This window comes from Hippopotamus amphibius, chromosome 8 (genome assembly GCF_030028045.1).
Source record: "Hippopotamus amphibius kiboko isolate mHipAmp2 chromosome 8, mHipAmp2.hap2, whole genome shotgun sequence".
Taxonomy (NCBI): domain Eukaryota; kingdom Metazoa; phylum Chordata; class Mammalia; order Artiodactyla; family Hippopotamidae; genus Hippopotamus; species Hippopotamus amphibius.
In genome coordinates, this window is record NC_080193.1 from 120777963 (window position 1) to 120799014 (window position 21052).

Below are 21052 nucleotides of genomic sequence, written 5' to 3' on the forward strand. Positions count from 1 at the left end.
TGGAAGCGTTGCTTAATCTGTTTATGTCTTAGTTTCCTAATCTGTAAATTGGGAGTAAAAGTATCTATTGCATACAGTTCTTGTTCAAATTAAGTAAATTAATGCATGGAGAGTGCTGACAGCAGTGTCTGGTACATAGTAATTGTTCACTAAATGTTACTTTATTGTTGTAATTATCATTTGTTATAGTTTCAAAATACTTAACACAGAATGTGTCATGACAAAATTTCAAAGGTTTTTATAGCAGACCATGTTCATAGAAAGGCCATTTCTACTAATTCTAGCAATGAGTTAACAGGTACACAATACTATAACTGGATGCAGGATTCCAGAGGTCAAATGTTGCCATGCTATATGGAAGAGGCAAGTTCTTTGTGCTAAATTGGGTGCTGTGTTGGATGACTTTATGTGCCCTTTTTAGGCCACACACACCTCAGTTGGTAGACAGGCATGGAACTGGGAGTTATAATTAAGTTGATAGAATGTTTGGAAATCTGCTCATAGAGGTCTTTGAAATCATACAGATAAAACCTTGGCATCCCCGTATATAAAGATGAGGCTAATGCCGACTTTACAGAATTCTGGGAATTTAATGGAAAAGAGCCAATGTATTATCTGACGTGAAGTTGGTCCTCAGTAGGTATAATCACTTTTCTCTGAATCAGTGGCCACATTGGTGGCCCCTGGAATCAGTTCAGACATAAAATAATACCGCTAGCCAAAAATGACCTGTGTCATGTCCCATATACTGGAGTTTCTTCTAATTAGGATGGACTTGGATGGCCCAGGCTATGTGCAGCCCTAGTGCTGAACCCCACCTAGGTGCAGGGGCTGGAAGGCTAAGAGCAAGGTGGAGGGAGTTGATGCAAAAGTATTCTCAGCCTCTGGGTTCACCAGCTTCCGGAGCTTCCTAAACTTAGGGAACCAGGAACCCCTGCTGATTATGGCCCATTGGCTGTTTTGTTTGGCACATAGAATTTTTAAATATATTGAATGCTAGTTGTTAGTGTTTATGAATTAGGAAACTCACCCCCAAATCAGGACCTGTGGCTTCCCTAGAAATATCAGAAGATGTGGTCCTCTAAGCCTGCCTTCTGGATGATGGGTGTGGGCTGGAGCTGGGAAGCTTCCTCTTCTTTAGACTGAGCAGAGTCTTCCACTCCTGCTGGGCCTTGGAGGCCTTGGGGTGTGATATCTGCTCTCAATAACACAAAATCTTTTCCTTTTGGGTAAATTGATGTGATTTTGATACTTAAGATTATTTTGCATCTTTCATTTTTTTTTTTAGTATTTTTTAAGCTTTTTATACGTATATCCCCATATCCCCTCCCTCCTGCTACTCTTTCCCACCACCCCGTGCCCTCAAGTCCGTTCTCTACATCTGCATCTTTATTTTTGCCCTGTCACTGGGTTTATCTGTACCATTTTTTGAATTCCATATATATGAGCATACAGTATTTGTTTTTCTCTTTCTGGCTTACTTTGCTCTGTATGACACATTCTAGGTCCATCCACCTCACTACAAATACCTCAATTTCATTCCTTTTTATGGCTGAGTAATATTCCATTGTATATATGTGCCACATCTTCTTTATCCATTCATCTATTGATGGGCATTTAGGTTGCTTCCATGTCCTGGCTATTGTAAATAGTGCTGCAGTGAACATTGTGGTACATATTTCTTTTTGAATTATGGTTTTCTCAGGGTATAGGCCCAAGAGTGGAATTGCTGGGTCTTATGGTAGTTCTATTTTTAGTTTTTTAAGGAACCTTCATACTGTTTTCCATAGTGGCCATATCAATTTACATTCCCACCTATTTTGCATCTTTTAAATACAAATGATTATGACAAAACTTCTGATGTCTTGTATGACTTTCATGGATTGCACCCCATCACTCCTATAGTGTACTTACGGTGAAGTGAGGTCTTAAAAAAATATTAGTAGTACTGACCAGGGTCAAAGGATAGTAACACTAATTTTACAAGTGCCATATCACAGTAATGTCCAGGAGATGAAAACCAGTTCAGGTTTGCAATTACCATTTATATACTAATGATAATTAACAGTTCCTTAAATTAAAGCTTCATATTTTACATGGTTTTTATTGCTGTCTGTCTTTTCAGAGCTATATTGAAAATTAGCAGCATTTTATGACTTTGGCTTGTGTTAAATGAATTGCAATGACTGTTATTAACATAAACAAAATGAGGATAATATGCTTTGGGATATTAACACAGCAAAATTCAGGTCAGATGTGAAATAACATGCTCAAGTGTTTAATGCCTCTTAACCCGTTTAAAAATATTTCGTCTGTGGGGTATCATCTAGGTCTGATATTTGTGAAGTAAACTTTATCAGTGCAGTGCTAGTGTCTTCTTATCCATATTGAAATGTTTGAAGGTGTGAGTAGTCACACACATAGAATATATAAGATTAATATTGGGTTGGCCAAAAAGTTCATTTGGGTTTTTCCATAAGATGTTATGAAAACTTTTTGGCCATCCCAATATTTTAAAGTCTAAATTTCATGAATTATTACCAATTATTTTGACATGTTCATTCTTTGACTTAATTTCTTCTTTTCTAGTGTGGTCTGTATTGGTGGAGATGGATCTGCCAGTGAAGTAGCCCATGCTTTGCTTCTTAGAGCCCAGAAGAATGCCGGGATGGAAACAGACAACATCTTGACTCCCGTCCGAGCCCAGCTTCCACTTGGTGTGATACCAGCAGGCAAGGGAGGGGCCATGGATCTGCCAAATGGAACCCTTTCCCCGTCTTTCCCCGTTTTCCCTGTTTAATTCCTAACCTGTCAGTGTCCCATAGAGTTAAACACAAAGACTTTGAGTTTGAAAGACCCACGCTTGGCCTCTTCACTAGCACATGTGAGACTCTGGCCAAGTTATTTAATTTCTCTGAGCTTTATTTTTCTAGTTCATAAAAGAGAGATAACACACATGATACTCACTTTATTACCAGGTTATTATAGTATTAAATTAGATAGTATACGTGCAGGGTTTAATACATAGTTAAGCAAACAATAAATGGGGCTGTTATTCTACCTTCCCTTATAAAGGTCTAATGATCACACAATCCCAAATATGAAATTTCGAAACAGGGCCATTCCAGTCAAGCTGCTTGTAATTTCATATGGGGTAAAATGTGGTAACTCAATTCCCATAATTGAAGTATAAACAGATAAGCTTGAGAATGCTAAAAGGATTCTCCCTGACTGCTGTAACTCCAGCAGCCAGAACAGAATGTGATACGGTGAACATTCAATAAAGTTTAAGTGAATAAATGGAAAGAAGACATTATAGAGCAAGTACCACTTGAATTGGACCTAAAAATAAGTAGGCCAATTTTTTTTTCTGGCCTGAACGATGAGAATGAGTTATTTTCTTGGCTGCAAAAATGATAAATGGCAAGGCGAAATCCAGGAGTGTTGGAGGAATAGAAAATGGGCCATTTGTAGTTATGGTGTCAAAATAGGCCCAAACCACCATGGTGGCTCCTGGATGCCACAGGAAGGGGGTCTGAATTGCAGTTGATAAACAGTAGGGAACGATGGGAGGTTCAGAGAGCGGGAGCAACCTGCTGGCACCCTGTTCGAGGAAGATTGCAGGTTAGGGGAAGGGAGGAAAAGGAAGGGGAGGTCAGAGCCAGGGAGAGCAGCCAGAGCAACACTGGGATCCAGAAAAGACAACAGTATCTTTTGCAGGTTTATTATATTACATGAGCCCCTCCTCCCAAATTATTACTGAAACAAACAATAGTGAAGGAAAGTGATTTTTTTTTTCATTTTAAAATATCACATGTTATTATCTCTACCAGAAAAGCAGAAACAATTACAGTTGACCGTTGAACAATTTACAGTCAGCCCTCCTTTCCTCCACGTCCTTGAATTCAACCAACCGGGGAATATTAAGTACTGTGATATTTACAACTGAAAAACATCCACGTTTAAGTGGACCCACTCAGTTCAAACCCATGTTGTTCAAGGGTTGACTGTATACTTTCCTATAAAAATAGAGAACAGTGCACATGGTTGAAAAAAAAAAATCAACGTTCTATCCATTTGATAACCAGAGTCATTTAGTATGGATTTCAGTATATTTAGTATTGTCAATCGGCAAAGAACAAAAGACACACCAATCCCCTTTTAGAGTAAAAAGCTTTTCATAAAAACAAGAATTTAAAAGGAGAGGGATATTGGGATATATCCTGATGATTACAAAACCTGTTAAGAAAAATCTGTGAGAAAAACCCTTTTAGGTAGAAGAGAACAAAATGCATCAACTTAAAAAGATGCATTTGGGCCATACTTTGACCTTTCCATGTCATTTTAGAAGTGCCGTCTATAATGGTGGAACTTTCCCAACATTTCCCCCTGTGCAGAGTGGATGTGCTTAGGTCACTGTTTCTCTTCCTCAGGACTTATACCCCTGAAGTCACCCATTCACTGCTCTGCATCAAAAGTGGAAAGATAGGTGTTCCCAGAGATACGCATTTGACATAAAGTGAATAGCTAGCTAGAAAAACTGGTGGTTATGCTTACATTTTAATACGGAACTCAGATTTTATAAATGAATAGCATTGAGTTTTATTATCATTATACTTTTTAGGCATATTTCTGATTTTGAAAGCATTTTCTAGTTACAGTGGATATGTAGAAATGCCATTTGAATACTTTTGGCTTAGAAGATATAGCCTGTTGCCAAAACTTTAATGATTGTATAGAGTTCTAGCTTGTGGATTCCATCTAATAGGAGAAGGAAGTCATGTGCAGGATGTATTTAATATGAGGACTCTGTGTCTGGTCAGGGCTTTGGTAGAGAATGGGAACAAGAGCTAGGCAGGAAGTTTCTAAGCTGAACGCAGAAGACGGTCTGCCATTGAAGCCATTTGCCTCCTGGAGAGAGACACCCAGAGGGAGAGTGTTTCGTGAATTACTCCTCGGAGCCAACAGACTAAGCTGCTGTATTATGGTCAGACTCAGATGGATCAGATGTGGGGAAGCCTGTATTTGAACTGCTGGCCATTAGCAATGGTGTTTGTTGCTATGGGAACAGGTGCTAAGGAACTATACAGAGAGATTCTGATTAAAGGGATGAGGGGGAGGATAGAGAAAAAAGCCAGAGAGGACATAAAAATAAAAAAGCAATCCAGTTGTTGTAAAACAAGGCTCAATCCACATACTGATGACTGGGAACCATATATTCCTACAGAATTCACATAAATAAATTCATGCTTTCCAATTAATTTGAGGAGAATAAAATATTGCCCAGGGACTGGTAATTTCTATGATATTTCAGGCAAAGAACCAAAGTGTAGGTGCAGTTTTCATGAGAATTTTAGATATGCTTGACTAGGAAGTCATTACATCACATTTATCTGTTTGGATGTGGGAGACATTAATGGCCTTATGAATATTCATGATGTCTGGTTAATTAAGTTAATTGTTCTGCAGAAGTGCTTGCACTTCCAAGGACAATTTTTTTTTTCTTTTTGCCTTCGTAGTTTCTGCCTGGTTCTTCCATCAGTCATGCTTTACATGAGCTGCTATTTGTGTCCTTACTCGTTGGCTATAGCATGTTTTGGCAGGTTTGGGGAGGTGGCAGTGAGCAAAGTTGCTGGTAGTGTTAAGAAAAATAACTTTTCAGGCTAATTAAAATGTTTACCTTGAGGTAGAACATTTATAGCTTTTGTGAGAATGCTAAAATTACATAGTTTTTATTTATGGCAGCAGCATGTTCTTTTGGCATGTAGATATCTTTTGGGATGGATCACATTTTGTTTCAGGAAATTGCACTCAGATTATTCAAACAAAAATATGGAACAATCTATAGTTTTATAATTTTACATCGACTTTCTTCATGAACTTTCCTTTTAAATGCAGAGTGTTAAAAAATTCTTAAGGATTAAGGTACAGGTTAAGCAGAGTACAAGATGACTAAAATGATTTTCTGACTTCTGGTCATGTCTGTCATCACTGCCGCGTTCAATGGAATTAAAGAAAAGTGGCAAAGTTGCAAAGCCTGCGAAGACATAAAAGTAAGAACTCAGTCTCTGGCATTGTAAGAGGATTTGTGCTTTGGCAAATTTAGCATCCTTCAAACTCACAGGGAATAAATGGTCTTTATTTTCTTGAGTCATGATCTGTGTCATTCTCTATTGCACGTGACAACATTACATTTTGTTTTTTAATAGTCTTTCTAGAGGAATGCTTTTATGGTCTACTCCTAATTAACCATGGTAATGGAGGAAATGTGTTTCATGGAGTACTGTAATCCATCGATAATCCTAAGTATCTCACTCTAATTATGTGGCCTCCTCCAAAACCTTTACCATAAATCTGATTGGGAAGCAGAATAGATTGATTTACTTTTGCTTCCCCCCCACCCCTTCCAGGTTAATTAGCAATTAGATGGCCAAAGGGCAGGTTGTAGAGGGCCTAAGGATAATTGGAAAGGCCTAGGTAACTGACTCCTGGTAAAGATCCACCGAGGAACAGGTTTCTGGATCATTGTTTCTCAGACCTTAGGGTGCATACAGGCACCTGGGGAACTTGCTAAGACGTGGGCACCTGGGCCCCACTGCCAGCTATTCCCTTCCATGGGTTGGAGGCAGAACCCAGACATTTCCCTTTTTAAGGAGCTGCCAGGTGCTGTGGGTGCCGCTGATCCTTGAACCACACGCCCTGGAGGAGGGTCTCTCCATAAACGGAACCTGAGGAGCTTACAAAATGCGGACTGTGACTTGTTAGGTCTGCAGTGGGGCCTGAGAATCAACAATGTGATAGACACGGAGGTGTGGCCTTTGCTGCTGGACTGTGGGGCATGTTCTGAGTAACAAGGGTCCGAACCTAAAGTACCGTTTGATGAATCAGTTAAAGCCAGTTTACCAATTGGCTAAGGTGGACATTTCTTTGCACTGGTATCACGAGAGGTCTGGAAACCATGAATGCTTAGATGGGGCCTCCTGTTTATTAGTGTTTTAATGGCCGTCTTGCTTGATAATGGCTGTGCTGCCTCAGCTTCTCCAGCTGAGCCACCTAAGCGCACATCCATTCAGAGGGACACAACTCGAAGGGATTGCATGTGACCACACAGGAGAGTTCCTGGTTAGCAAATCCAGGAGACGGGCCTTCGCCTTGATAGCTATAGCACACGACACGTCCATGCTTTCACAGCTCTCGGCTGTTACTGGACTTACATCAAGAAAAATGTAGCTTCTTCATTTTAAATGCTTTTTACCTCCTGGGGATGGCAGGAGCTAGTTGGTATTTTCCCCTTCAAAAGCAGGCCTTTACCCCAAGATCTCAGACACACACAAATAGTATAGGGGCCTGACTTGAGAGGGTTTTTTCTCTCTTTACGCTGGTGGGAAAAATTCATGTGAACCTTAAATTACCAGGTGATTATGGAAATCAGAAATCTATAATGTCTCAATACAGATTCTCATACTGTGGCAAATACCATGGAATGAAGGGTTTTCTTCATCTAGGATACCATTTTTCAGATAATAGACGGGATCCCCATTTGGTTGAGAGCTTTAAAATGTATTTAAAGCATATCTTTTGTACTTTATAGTGATTTTATACTTTTTTCTTAGTTATTATTTGGCCTTTTTGTGTTTATGCATTTATCTCTCCTTTCCAGAGCCATCCTTCTGCTGTTAGTGCTCATTTTGGTAAAGAAGTTAGAAGCCTGTTTATTAAAGTTGGGTGGAGCAGACTTTGATATAGCTAGCTAGCACTTTTCAGGTAGAAAATAGACATTCGTGATGGAAGAAGCTGTGAGCAAGTAGATACTATAAATTGTTTCCTAATTTTTAAGTTATTTACAGGTTAAATAATAATCCAGTAGCCATTCAGTGTTGATCCATGATGTGAACAAAAATATGAACTGTTTAATTTTTCATTTGAACATTACATAGTGACATCTCTATAAAGTAAGAACACACGGTTAATTTAAAATGTTTGCTACACTGATTATACATGTTTTAAATTTGATTTGGCAGGATCTACTAATGTATTGGCACATTCTCTTCATGGAATTTCTCACGTGGTAACTGCAACTTTGCACATTATAATGGGTAAGAATTCTTCCAAAGAAATTCATGTTTTATAAGGAAGTTTCTACTTATATAAGGAAGGCTATTTTATTTCATTCAGACTTGTCTAAGACAGATTCCTTGTCTCTCAAAGCAGAGAAATGTTTGACTAGAAACCAAAAGTCAATTAGGCAAAGCTTCACTATTTGGACTGCTGATCTTTTTCAGAATATAGGTGCTATAAAGAGTAGTAAATGAAGTTTTACTATAATATTGATAGAAAAAAATATAATGATGTTCAAGATGACAGTTTTCTAACCAGATCAAGAAAATCCATGCGCACTGTTTAAATGTAGCAGATATTGTTCTTTGACTACCCAAACTCTAGGACTAGTTATTAAAAGAAAGAAAAGCACAAGAAAAAAAAATTCAGCCAATGTACTTCCACTAGACCTTTTATTATCGCAACTGATATAAAGCATATAAGCTCTAAAAATGCAGTGCAAAACTGTTAAATCTGAGTTTACTTTGCACCTTTACTTCAGCTTCACTTCCTTAGCCATGTTTTGTTTAAAATAGCAGTTAAGTTGCAAAATTTACTGCTTTGTGTTTCTCCCCTTAGTACCTGAAAAAGTTATAAATGGCACTTGCAGTAGTTGTAGGTAAAGGGAGTGGAAGAGAAAGCAGGATATTATGGTATAAAGTAGCCTGACATTTTCTTCTTCTTCTATGAGTAAATAAATATGCTCTTCTGTATTTGCCATTTTGACAACTGGCTCTGCTGGATTTGCTGACTGACTAATATTCAATATAACATCAAAGGGCACGTACAACCTGTCGATGTCTGCACCTTCAGCACCACTGGCAAGTTTCTTCGCTTTGGGTTTTCAGCCATGTTTGGCTTTGGTGGCAGAGCTTTGGCTCTGGCAGAAAAACATCGATGGATGTCCCCTAGCCAACGGATGGATTTTGCTCTCATTAAGGCACTGGCAAAACTTAAGTAAGTCTTTTTTTCTTAAACTTCCAGTTTCATATCCCAGGGTCAATGACTGCTAATAACAAATTTCATTATATTTTAGGCCAGAGGACTGTGAAATATCATTTTTACCATTTAACAGCTCTCAGAATTTAGAAGAAAGGTAAGTTAAAAGCTCAAAGGAATACAGGAATCTGTATCTTTTGTTAAAGTATAGAACAGTTTGATATATATAATTTATTAGATTTCTGATCCTTGGTTCTTATTCTATCATATTAGTGAAGAATATAGGATCATGTAATCCTACAGATTCTCTTAGACCATGTAGTTTGACATCTGTCTTCAGAAACAGATATTCACTCCATCCATCCACCCATCCATCCATTCAATAGCTGTTTATTGAGTGCCTGCTGTATGCCAGACACCTTGGATATGATGAGCCAACAAACAAAATCCATAGTTTCTACCCTCATAATTTCTAGTGTGAAATAAAAATATTATTTAAAGCCACACAAAGGAAGTGCTCTAGTCTTGAAAAAAAAATTGAAAATCATTGTTACTGATGATTCAATGAATCAACAACTAATGCAGTGACAGAATTTTTTTCACATATTTTTACTTACTATCTAATCTAAAATATATAATGTTGGGTTCTTTAATCATCTCATGTTTAATAGATGCTTTTTGTGTGTGTGATGTGTTGTTTCTTTGTTTTCTTTTCTTTCTTTTAGGAGGGCACAGGGATCTCCCAAATCTGGTGAGTCTGAGACGACCTCCTTGAAAACTGAGCAGGGCTCTACTGACATTTTGCTTGGGTGAGGGAAAGTAACCAATCCCTTCCATTACCTTTAGACTGTAATGATCAGTGGCAAATGATCCAGGGTCAGTTCTTGAATGTCAGCATTATGGCAATTCCATGCCTGTGTTCAGTGGCACCTAGAGGCTTGGCACCTAATACCAGGTTAGTAAGCATTTTTATTGAATCGTTGATACTTTTCTATAAGCCACATTTATCTTTCAGAATACCCTGCTAACTCTTGGCTGACTAGAATATTATCAAGAGGTAGTATTCTTTGTATAATGTTAGAAATTCTAAGGGATTTGTCATCGTAGGCTGAGAACAAATGTTACACTGGAAAAATAAGACAATTACTCTGATATTTTAATATCACTGAGGCTAAAATAATATTCCTTGGGTTTTATTGATGTGGTCTTGTGTTATTTATGTCTATTTTGCTTGCTTTATGTATTTAAGTTATTTACCAGTCATCAAGAGCATTATATTTAATGCTGGTATTTCTTATAAACATCTCTGCCTTTCGATTGTAGTGCAGACATAAACATTCTTAGCAGGAATAGCACAGTATGTGTGCATGTATGATAATTTTAGTCCAAGGAAACATTTTAGTTATATCTAGTGTGAGTAGTGGTACATCTGAATCTACTGCTCACATTTGCATGAGACATTTTATATATCATTTTATCCACAAGCTATAACTATTCCATCTCTTGCACATCCTTTTCGTGTAGTTATCCATCATTGGTCTGAAAATATTTCTCTTGCATTCCTGTAGAGCATAGAAGAAAGGGTGATGAATATTGTATAATATCATCCATCTAGATTTTCTCCAGAAGTGGAATAAAAGAATGACTTATGTACGTGCTTTGGCAATTCATAACATCATTTTAACGATTAGTTTCAACTTCCCTGCAAAATATCTAACCTGAAGGATTAACAAGTGGTAAAGGGATTGATTTCACATGTTTTCTTTGGCAACTGATAGGAAGGTAAGAAAGAGGGAAATATCCAAAGTTAGAGAAGAAGAGAAACTATTTTAAATATCAGATGTCAGGGTCCTCATTAATTATGTCTAGTGCCGAAGCTTGAAAGGAGTATTTTGAAGCTTGGGAGTTTAGAAATTAAGCCTGATTGTTTCCTCCCCATACCCTCAGAAACCCTAGATAGCTGTTTTCCTCCCTAATGTAGTTTTCCCCACGAAAAGTGAAGACCTGGCTGGCTGACTAGAGCTGTGTTCTCCAGGACTTGAGGCAACGCGGCTCTAACCCCGTGTCATCTCTGACTCGTCTTTGCTCAAGGACCTTCACGGGAGGTAGTCCCACTCTCCTGGGAGATTCATGCCTCCTTCCAAGCTGCTCCAGACATTTTCCAGCTGGCCTGGAATTCCACTGCGTACTCTCCAGGTTCAATCAGCATTGACGAATTTTTCAGAGGAAGATGACTAGTTAGAGATGTCTTCTGTGGATTGTAATCAAACATGCCATTTTTGCAAAGGCCTTTACATCAGAGCCTTGGCTGACCAAGATATTAAAAAGTTTATCTTCTGAATGATTTAGGGAAATTGCAAAAGAGCTTCAACTTGCAGCTTTATTTATTTTTTCACACGGAAGTATAATCTACTTCAAAATACCTCAGTGCAAGTTGCTGATAGGAACTAATTTTTTTATATTCAAATTTTTCTAAGATTAAATCCATTAATGTATGGAAAATATTTAGAGCAGTGCCAGGCACATAGCATGTGTTTCAATTACTAATAAGTATTGAAAGGTAGACACATGAATGCTTTTCATGTTTACCAGTAAAAACTAAGTAACTAAAAAACAAATCAAGAACACACTAAACACTGATGTTTTGCTACTATTTATTTCCAGTTGGGAAGAGGTTACATAATGGGTAAAAGGAATGCTGGACTCTGGATTAAGCATTCTGGTTCCAGTGATCATTTTGTTTTTCTCTGTCTTTGAACTAATCACTTAAACTTGGGGGCTTCTTTTCCTTCTACATAAATTAAGTGAATGACTGGATAATCTCCAAGGTCTCTCACAGCTCTAACCTGATGTTCCATAAGATTTAAAGAGTTCTTTTTTTATGTCGTTGTTGTTACTCTTGGAATAAGTTTATATTTGCACTGAAATTGAGCCTAGAAGTCATTTGCACATATTTCTGCAAAGTGCCTTCTAAAGCTAGATGCATCTGTGAGTGGCTTTTTGGCACTAAATCACACCTCTAAATTTGCAGCCTCTTATATTGAACTGAACAGTTATGCAAGATTAAAATGTTCAGTCATTTAAGTGAACATGTATGGTAGCATTTGTTCACTCCAGTTCATCCATCCAAGGGCCTCTTTGATTTATCTGGTTTCCTGTGTCACTTAGAGCTGCCCATAAATAAATATTTAAATCACACGTTAGATTTTTAAAAGTGCTGAACTAGTTGTTACACTATATTTATTAACTATCCTGCAACACATCTTTAAAAAAAAAATACATGGTTTCACACTTAGAATCCCTAAGTAAGTACATTGGGTTTCAAATTCAAATTATGTCTTGATATGTGAAAAGGATACATGATGATTCATTTTTTAAAAAGCCCTTAATGTCAGTGCTTGGTGAGAAGGAAGTCAGTTGTTTAATAAAACTAATTTGAAAGGCTCTTTCATTTAAGAAACAACACAGCAAGATATGATTTAAGAATTTTAGGTAAATTTAATGTGGTGATGATTTATATAGCTTGCCTACAACTTCTAGTAAACATGATGTTAGAAGGAGTGATACAGAGTAATTTCTGATGCAATCTCTTAGTAAATGTGTTAATGTCAAATACAAATATTTAATTTCAGATTAAATAATGGAAGCATGGCTCTTATAATTGCACGAAACACTTCTCGACCGGAATTTATAAAACACCTGAAAAGATATGCGAGTGTTAAAAACCAGGTACAGTAAACCATTTGGATTACTTATGTGCAAAGCAATTAATCATGGGGACAGAGATGCTGCCAGAGTTGACACCAGGTCCTGCCTTGTAAGAAGGCTTTATTTTCTTCTGAATGCATTAATCTTTTTTTTTTTTTTTTGATTTGTGCTTTCTTCAAATTTTGAAAAGTATCCACCAGTATTAATATAGATTAGCCTTTTTTGAATTGTGGGTTGGTGGTTATATACATTTTATGTGTGTGTGTGTTTGTGCAAAGAGAAAATAGAAAGTGTTATATTGAAATGTGAAGTAAATTAAGGATAAAAGTACATACTCAGCTGTTCTTCAGAATGAAGAGTAGTGAAACTGGAGATTTTTAGCTTTCTTGATGTTATGGCAGTAGACTCCCTCTGAAGCTGTGACCTTTGGATTTTCCTGTCATTTGTTTAAGATCTGCCTACTTATGTTGATTGAAATAGATTTGCAGAAATATATTTTAAAATATGCCACTTTTATAGAGATGTTATTTTATTCTAAACTTAAGATGTGTGGTGGTATTTGTAGAGATGGATAAAATTGTATTTCCACTTCAGGGATTTGTTTTAAAGAGAAGTGATAACTATTACAAGTCACATTCTTTTGGCAGATATTTTGAGCCAGTTATTAGGAAACTGATCCAGAAATATGTGAATTTCTGAAATTATGAGTCTTGAAATACATATGCATGTAAAAGCCTACAGTCTCACACCTTCTTACAGGTATAAAATTGTTCCTGGATGTATGTGGGGGAGAAGAGATGGCAGGAAGAGAGTAAACCCACCTGGTGACCAGTAGCTGAATCTTGCTTACATACGTAGCCATTGCAAGGCTCCCATTTTTGCTTCCTTATAATTTTAAACTTTCTCAGGCAGACCTCATGAAATTTCATTTCTCTTCTATTCACTACATTATTTGATCAGTGTTTGTTGAGCAACCAACTGAATAAAATGTTTAGGCAATTATATCATAAAAATTAGATACAGTCCTATTTTCCTTGAATATAAATCTCTAAGGAGACAAAGTGGACAAAAGCAGATATGATGTAGGTTGTGAGCCTAACTAATAACTTTATGGATGTGTGTTTGGGGAAATACAGTGATTTATTGATTTTTAAAGGAACGTATGCCTTTTCAGATGTTGCTAATTTTATTTGCAACTTTATTATTTTTCTTAATCCAAAGGCAATACATGTTCATTGGTTTTTTTCTAGGTCAGAAAATAGAAACAATATAACAATGTAAAAAGGTCTCAAAATTCTATATCCCAAGAGATAATGAGTGTCATTACCTTGGTATAAACTTCTCCTGATCTTTTTCTATTAAATAAATATGAGAACTTAAGGTCCTTAATCTGAGAAGCTGTATATTTATTTTAGGGAGGCACAGTTGCATAGATTACTTATGGAAGCTCTCTTTTGGGATTGCCTAAGGGGCAAATGTCTTAGGTAATTTTTGTAGACATCCTTTTTTCAATATGAAGGTAGCTGTCTTTTCATTTTCAAAGTAATCGATGCTTACTATAAAAAATAAAGACATAGTAGTGAATATAATTCTGTATCAATAGGAAAATATTTTTTTCCAAAGAAGACTATGTTATGCAAGACATAACCATTTTTTCTCATGTACTCAACTAGTCATATCTTGCTTTTGATACAAAAAAATTACTGCCTGTGTGTGTGTGGTTCATTAGGCTTTACTGATTGGCTTAGCTCTTTCCAAAAATTCAAGTCCATGCTATTGTTCTGTAATTTCTTGTAAAGAAATTCTAAAATGTTTTGCATAATGGTATATAGTCGGAACAATTGGATTGATTCCCAAGGTGACTGCTTTCAAGCAATGTTAATTTGATACATTTTGTTAAAAAAAATCATAGACATACATATACACACATATATGTTTATGTAGTCTCTTTTCTTCATGGAGACGTGTTCAAAAATGTAAATTTATATACATTATATAACATTATAAAGACTAGATAAATGTAAGATTATAGAATCTACTCTCTAATTAGTAGCAGTTCTGGTATCCAGGAAGGGAAACGTGGCACTTCAGCCTAAGGAGAGCAACAGTCTAGGTCTCTGAACCATGTTTACCAGGTTGAACTGAATGTTCATGTATATGAACAATTGTAGAACATATTAAAAAATCATCATTTGTAGGTGACGCATCTTACCTTTCCCGTCTCTGTAAAATAGATAGAAAGTAAAAAGTACTCTTCAAGTCCTTTCAACTCCATTCTGTAGCTGGCTTTGTTTTTTCTGTTCATGCATTTCTGTATTCTCTTTGACCATCATTTTTAGTAGGGATTTTAAAACCCTTAAGTGCTGGTGCTTCCTCAGGGATTTGTTTGTAACCTTCTTATCTTCTCATGATCCCTTTTCCTGGATGATCTCATTGCCTCCCATTGCTTGAACCACTATCTGAACTTTGCACACTACCAAGGGATTCCTCTTCCCTTCTGATCTGCAGGACCACTGTGCCTTCCTGTGTGCTGAGCCAGTTATAAAACTCACAGGCACCTTGAGTCCAGCACGTCTGCTGCTCACCTCTGGACCCTTTTCCCTGATGGTGCTCCTTCCGTGTTTCCCTACACAGAGCAATGGCACCACTCTCTACCCTCCCTGGACTGTCTCTGGATCCCTCTCCCTCATTCCTCACAACCAGTCCACCAATTAATTCAGACCTTAATCCCTTCTTGCTTACAGTAGTCTCCTTCTGGTCTTTTTTTCCTCTGGTCTTATCTTCCACCATGTTTTCTAGAGGGATTTTTTTTAACATATGTATCTGACTTATCTCCTGCCTAATTCTTCAGTGTCTTATTGTCATCAAGATGACATCGAATTTCCTCAGTGTGGAATACATGGCCCCTTGTATTCTAGCCCTTGTCTATGTCACAGCCTCACCTCTTGCCATCCTCCATCAGATTTTCCATGTTTTGGTCATTGAATTAGTTTTCTAGGGCTGCCATAACAAATACCACAGACTGGGTAGGTTTGGTTTCTCCAAAGGTCTGTCTTCTTGGCTTACAGATGGCTGCCTTCTGGCTGTGTCCTCACTTGGTCTTTTCTCTGTGCAGGCACACCCCTGGGGTCTCTCTGTGTGTCCAAATTCCATCCTCTTATAAGGATACCAGTCATATTGGATTAGGTCCTAAAAAACTCATTTAACTTAATCACCCATTTAAAGACCTTATCTCAAAATATGGTTACATTCTGAGGTACAGAGAGTTGGGACTTCAACATATAAATTGGGGAGGGGGGAACAGAGCTCAGCCCATAACACCATATGTGTCTGTTTTAAAATCAAATGTAGGCATTCATATACTCTGAAAAATAAATGCCAAAATACCAGTGTTGCCATCAGTATCATAATTATGCTTGATCGTGACATATCTCCATATTCTTGCAAATGTGGTTTCCTCTCTCCAGAACTTCTCTTCACCTCCAGGCTAATTCGTCTCTGTTAAGACTCAGCTCAAGAGGTCGGTTCACCCAAAATCCTGAGCCTGTTTGCCTCTTCTCATTTCTCTGTGCTTATGCCATCATGGCACTTATATATATATAGATATATATATCACAGCTTTAATTGTTTACTTTTCTTCCTCGTGCCCCAGACACACCCTCACACATGATTTCAAGCTCTTGGCTTCTGTAAGTCCCATCTAACAATGTCCGTGGCTTCATAGGTCATAAATGTGCATGGATGGATGAATGGAGCTTCATTTTATGAAGTGTGCACATGAAAACTGATGATGTAAGACAATAGACGTACTGGTGATGGCCATCAGTTCCTGACATACCTTGGGTTCAGCTGCATTGCTCAAGTCTCTGACCCCTTCATCACCTGACATTCTCCCTGAGTGTCTATCTCTACATGGCATTCTCCTCTCTTACCAGAACATCAGTCATATTGGATTAGGGCCACCCTGATGACTTCATCTTAACTTGATTACATTTGCAAAGACCCTATTTCCAAATAAGGTGACAGTCACATGGACTAAGAGTTAGGACTTCTAGATACCTTTATGGGAGACACAATTTAACCCATAATAGCCAGTGATCACTGACTCATTTAAAACACATTAGTTTCACAGTGAATGATAATATAGAACATTTTACGAGTGCAGTGTGAAGGGTGGCCCCAAGCCTTACACCTGAGATGGGAAGTCTGATGCAGTGATGGGAAGTCTGATGCAGTGATGGGAAGTCTTAGGCAGTTTTAGAGGAGCCTTGCTTTTTCCAAAGAGAGTTGCTTGGGGCCTGATAACTCCGTACTTCAAATAGCACAACGGCTGGCATCACGGAACCCAGTGTAATCCACCATGTAACCCATGTGTTATTCAGTATACACTGTAAAATCTACTGGACCTCAGTGTTTCTACATGTGTAAAATAAGGGTATTGGGGCAAATAGTAGTTTTCTGTCAACTTTGAAAATTCTGTGCTTCATCGGGGTTTATATGTAAAAGAAAGGGGAAAACATGTAGATAATATATTTGCAATAAATATCATGCCATTTATCGGAAAACTGAAATAAGTAGTGCATTTCTACTAAAAAGTTGCTTGGCTCTCTTTTCTTAGTTATTTCAGAGAATAATTTTTTCACTAAAGTTTCCTTAGGCAAGTAAAAAAATTTAAATTTTTTAAAAAATTTTATTGAAATATAGTCAGTTTACAATGTTGTTTTAATTTCTGTACAGCAAAGTGATTCAGTTATATTATTTTTTTCATATTTTTCCATTATGGTTTACTGTAGGATACTGAATATAGTTCCCTGTGCTATACAGTAGGACCTTGTTGTTTATCCATCCTATATATAATAGTTTGCATCTGCTAATCCCAAACTCCCAATCCTCCCCCACGCCCCTGCTGCCCCCAGCACTTCCTCCCTCCCCCCCCCGCCCCCTGGCAACCACAAGTCTGCTCTCCATGTCTGTGAGTCTGTTTCTGTTTCGTAGATAAGTTCATTTGTGTCGTATTTTATTTATTTATTTATTTATTTATTTATTTATTTATTTATTGTGTGTGTGTGTGTGTGTTGTATTTTAGATTCCATGTATAAGTGATACTATATGGTATTTGTCTTTGTTTGGCTTACTTCGCTTAGTATGATAATGTCTAAGTACATCCATGTTGCTGCAGATGGCATTATTTCATTCTTTTTTATGGCTCAGTAATATTTCATTTGTATATTTACCACATCTTCTTTATCCAGTCATCTGTCCATGGACATTTAGGTTGTTTCCATGTCTTGGCTATTGTAAATAGTGCTGCAGTGAACATAGGGGTGAATGTATCTTTTCTAATTATAGTTTTGTCTGGGTATATGCTCAGAGTGGAATTGCTGGATCATATGGCAACTCTATTTTTAGCTTTTTGAGGAACCTTCATACTGTTTTCCATAGTGGATGCACCAATTTACATCCCCACCAACAGTGTGGGAGGGTTCCCTTTTCTCCACACCCTCTCCAGCATTTATTATTTGTAGACTTTTTAAATGATGGCCATTCTGACCAGTGTGAGGTGGCACCTCATTGTAGTTTTGATTTGCACTTCTCTAATAATTAGCAATGATGAACATCTTTTCATGTGCCTATTGGCCATCTGCATTTCTTCTTTGGATAAGTGTCTATTTAGGTATTCTGCTGATTTTTTGATTGGGTTGTTTTTTTGTTGTTGTTGTTGTTATTAAATTGTATAATCTGTTTGTATATTTTGGAAATTAAGCCCTTGTCAGTTACATCATTTGCAAATATTTTCTCCCAGTCTGTAGGTTGTCTTTTCATTTCGTTTATGGTTTCCTTTGCTTTCCAAAAGCTTATAAATTTGATTAGGTCTCATTTGTTTATTTTTGCTTTTATTTCCATTGCCTTGGGAGACTGACCTAAGAAAACATTGGTACAATTTAGGTCAGAGAATGTTTTGCCTATATTCTCTTCTAGGAATTTTATGGTGTCATGTTTTATATTTGTCTTTAAGCCATTTTGAATTTTTGTGTATGATGTGAGGGTGTGTTCTAACTTCACTGATTTACATGCAGCTCTCCAACTTCCCCAACACCACTTGCTGAATAGACTGTCTTTTCCCCATTGTATATTCTTGTCTCCTTTGTCAAAGATTAAATTGTCCATAGGTGTGTGGGCTTATTTTGGGGCTCTCTATCCTGTTCCATTGATCTATGTCTGTTCTAGTGCCAGTACCACACTGCTTTGATTATTGTAGATTTGTAGTATTGCCTGAAGTCTGGGAGGGCTATGCCTCCTGCTTTGTTCTTTTTCCTCAGGATTGCTTTGGCAATCCTGCATCTTTTATGGAGCCATATAAATTTTAAGATTATTTGTTCTAGGTCTGTGATAAATGTGATGGGTAATTGGGTAAGGATTACATTAAACCTATAGATTGTTTTGGGTAGCATGGCCAGAAAAGATTGAACTATGAAGCTGAGTTTGCACCATTCTGAAGTGGTCAGTAAGCAACCATAATTATTGTGCAACTTGTGTCCATCTTTAAAGTGAGGATGAGGAAGGCAAACACCTGTAAAAATCACACTGGGTGGATTTTCTCTTTTCATCTTCATAAATTTAGTTTTTAAATTCCAAATGTGAAACTTATTCTAGAGTTTGCTTTATATCAGTTAAACTAGTTGACAGTAAGCAAGTGAGTGGATTATATAAATCCTCTATAACAACAGACCAGTGTTAAAGATTGTCTTTAACTAAAAATAATTGTATTCATAGACATATACTATTTATCATAAACCAAGTTTGCCAGCCGCTAGATCTAAATGAGCTAGGAAAGCTTCAGAAAAGGGGCTCCTTCTTCCAGAGAAATTGAAACTAATTAGAGTTTCAAAGCTATCAAAACGTCAGCATGCACAGTGATATTTACTTGCAAGCAAGAGCACAGTGAACTTTCCTAATTTGCATTACAGTTAGGAATAAAGCAAGTACCAAGATTATTTGTATTTATTTATTTATTTGTTTATTTATTTATTTATTAGTTCAATTTTCCATTTGTTGAGACTTACACTGTTGAAGAAGTAAAAGTTCACCCAAGGAGTACTAGCAATGGACACAATCCAGAAGAAGATGGACCACAGGAAACTGCTTCAGAAAGCAGTTTCCCTTGGAATGTAGATGGTGATTTAATGGAAGTTGCATCAGAGGTCCATGTTAGGTAAGTCTAATTATTTCACCACCTTATATGTCTATCAGATACAAAACTGATAGTACAAATGGAAGCTGTCTTCTTGTAATTATCAAAGCAAACAGTTGGCTAGATAATTTTTTAAATTCATATATCAGGGACACATAAAAAGACACATGTACAGTTTTAATAAAGTATAACTATATTTATTCACCAATTATTATGTAGAACCAAAGCATTTTCTTTGGTCATGAGCTGCACTGGCAGTCTGAATTACCATTCCTCATAAACTATACAGATAATGTTTGTCTACAGTTTCCATTTTGAATTTTTAAAAGTGGATTAAGATCTTAAACCTTGTGATGGCATCTGAATAGCAGATGGTTACAATTTAATCCTCCAGTGGTTTAAAATTTCCTTTTACTCACAACATACTAAACACCTTGTGTTCAGAAGTTTGCTTTTATCATCCTTCCAAAGCATACTTTACATAAGAACAATTTTACATACTATTTATTTACAAGAGCAACTGGTTATAAACAGGCTTGGGAACATGCAAACTCATTGTTGGTAAGCATTATGACTCAGTGGGTAGAAGTGTGCAGGGCTCCCTGAGTAGCCTACAAGATGCGAGCTTTCTACAGGCACAACTGACTGGGCTTTACAGGAACTCCTGCAGCTGATTTATCACACCCTGCATTTTTTCTAGAGGGCAGCTCTGCCAGTAATGTGTGTGTTGGCTGTCATTAGGTTTGTATTTAGTATTATGCACCATGTTCAATAGGTGTTATGTGTGAAAAATAACAGAATAATAGGTTGATGAAATAATCAATCATGCATATTATTATATTCTTTACAGAGTACACCCAAGACTTATCAATCTTTATGGAAGAAGCATGGAAGAAATGAATGATTCCAAAGTGACATGTAGTTGTTTATAAGAGGAATGTACAGAGTAGAATTTTAATATGAAGGGATATTGTCATGTTTTAAACAGATATTTTAGTAAGGAAAAAACTATTTAAAAGAAATTAAAATTGCTATTTTTGATGTTACTAAAAATTAGCTTGTAGGCGTTTTAAAAATAAGACATGAAATGTATACAAAACAATTTAAATTCTGGTT

General features: G+C 36.9%; 1 protein-coding gene across 1 annotated transcript in view; it reads left to right on the plus strand.

Annotated features, from left to right (window-relative positions):
• CERKL (ceramide kinase like) overlaps nt 1-12774 on the plus strand; it is a 118117-nt gene extending 105343 nt beyond the window's left edge. The window contains exons 4-10 of the mRNA XM_057746280.1: nt 2590-2732; nt 8022-8096; nt 8877-9054; nt 9134-9193; nt 9762-9787; nt 9883-9991; nt 12669-12774. Coding sequence (XP_057602263.1) covers nt 2590-2732; nt 8022-8096; nt 8877-9054; nt 9134-9193; nt 9762-9787; nt 9883-9991; nt 12669-12774 — 697 coding nt within the window. The remainder of the gene's footprint in view (nt 1-2589; nt 2733-8021; nt 8097-8876; nt 9055-9133; nt 9194-9761; nt 9788-9882; nt 9992-12668) is intronic.
• The last annotated feature ends 8278 nt before the right edge of the window (nt 12775-21052 follow it).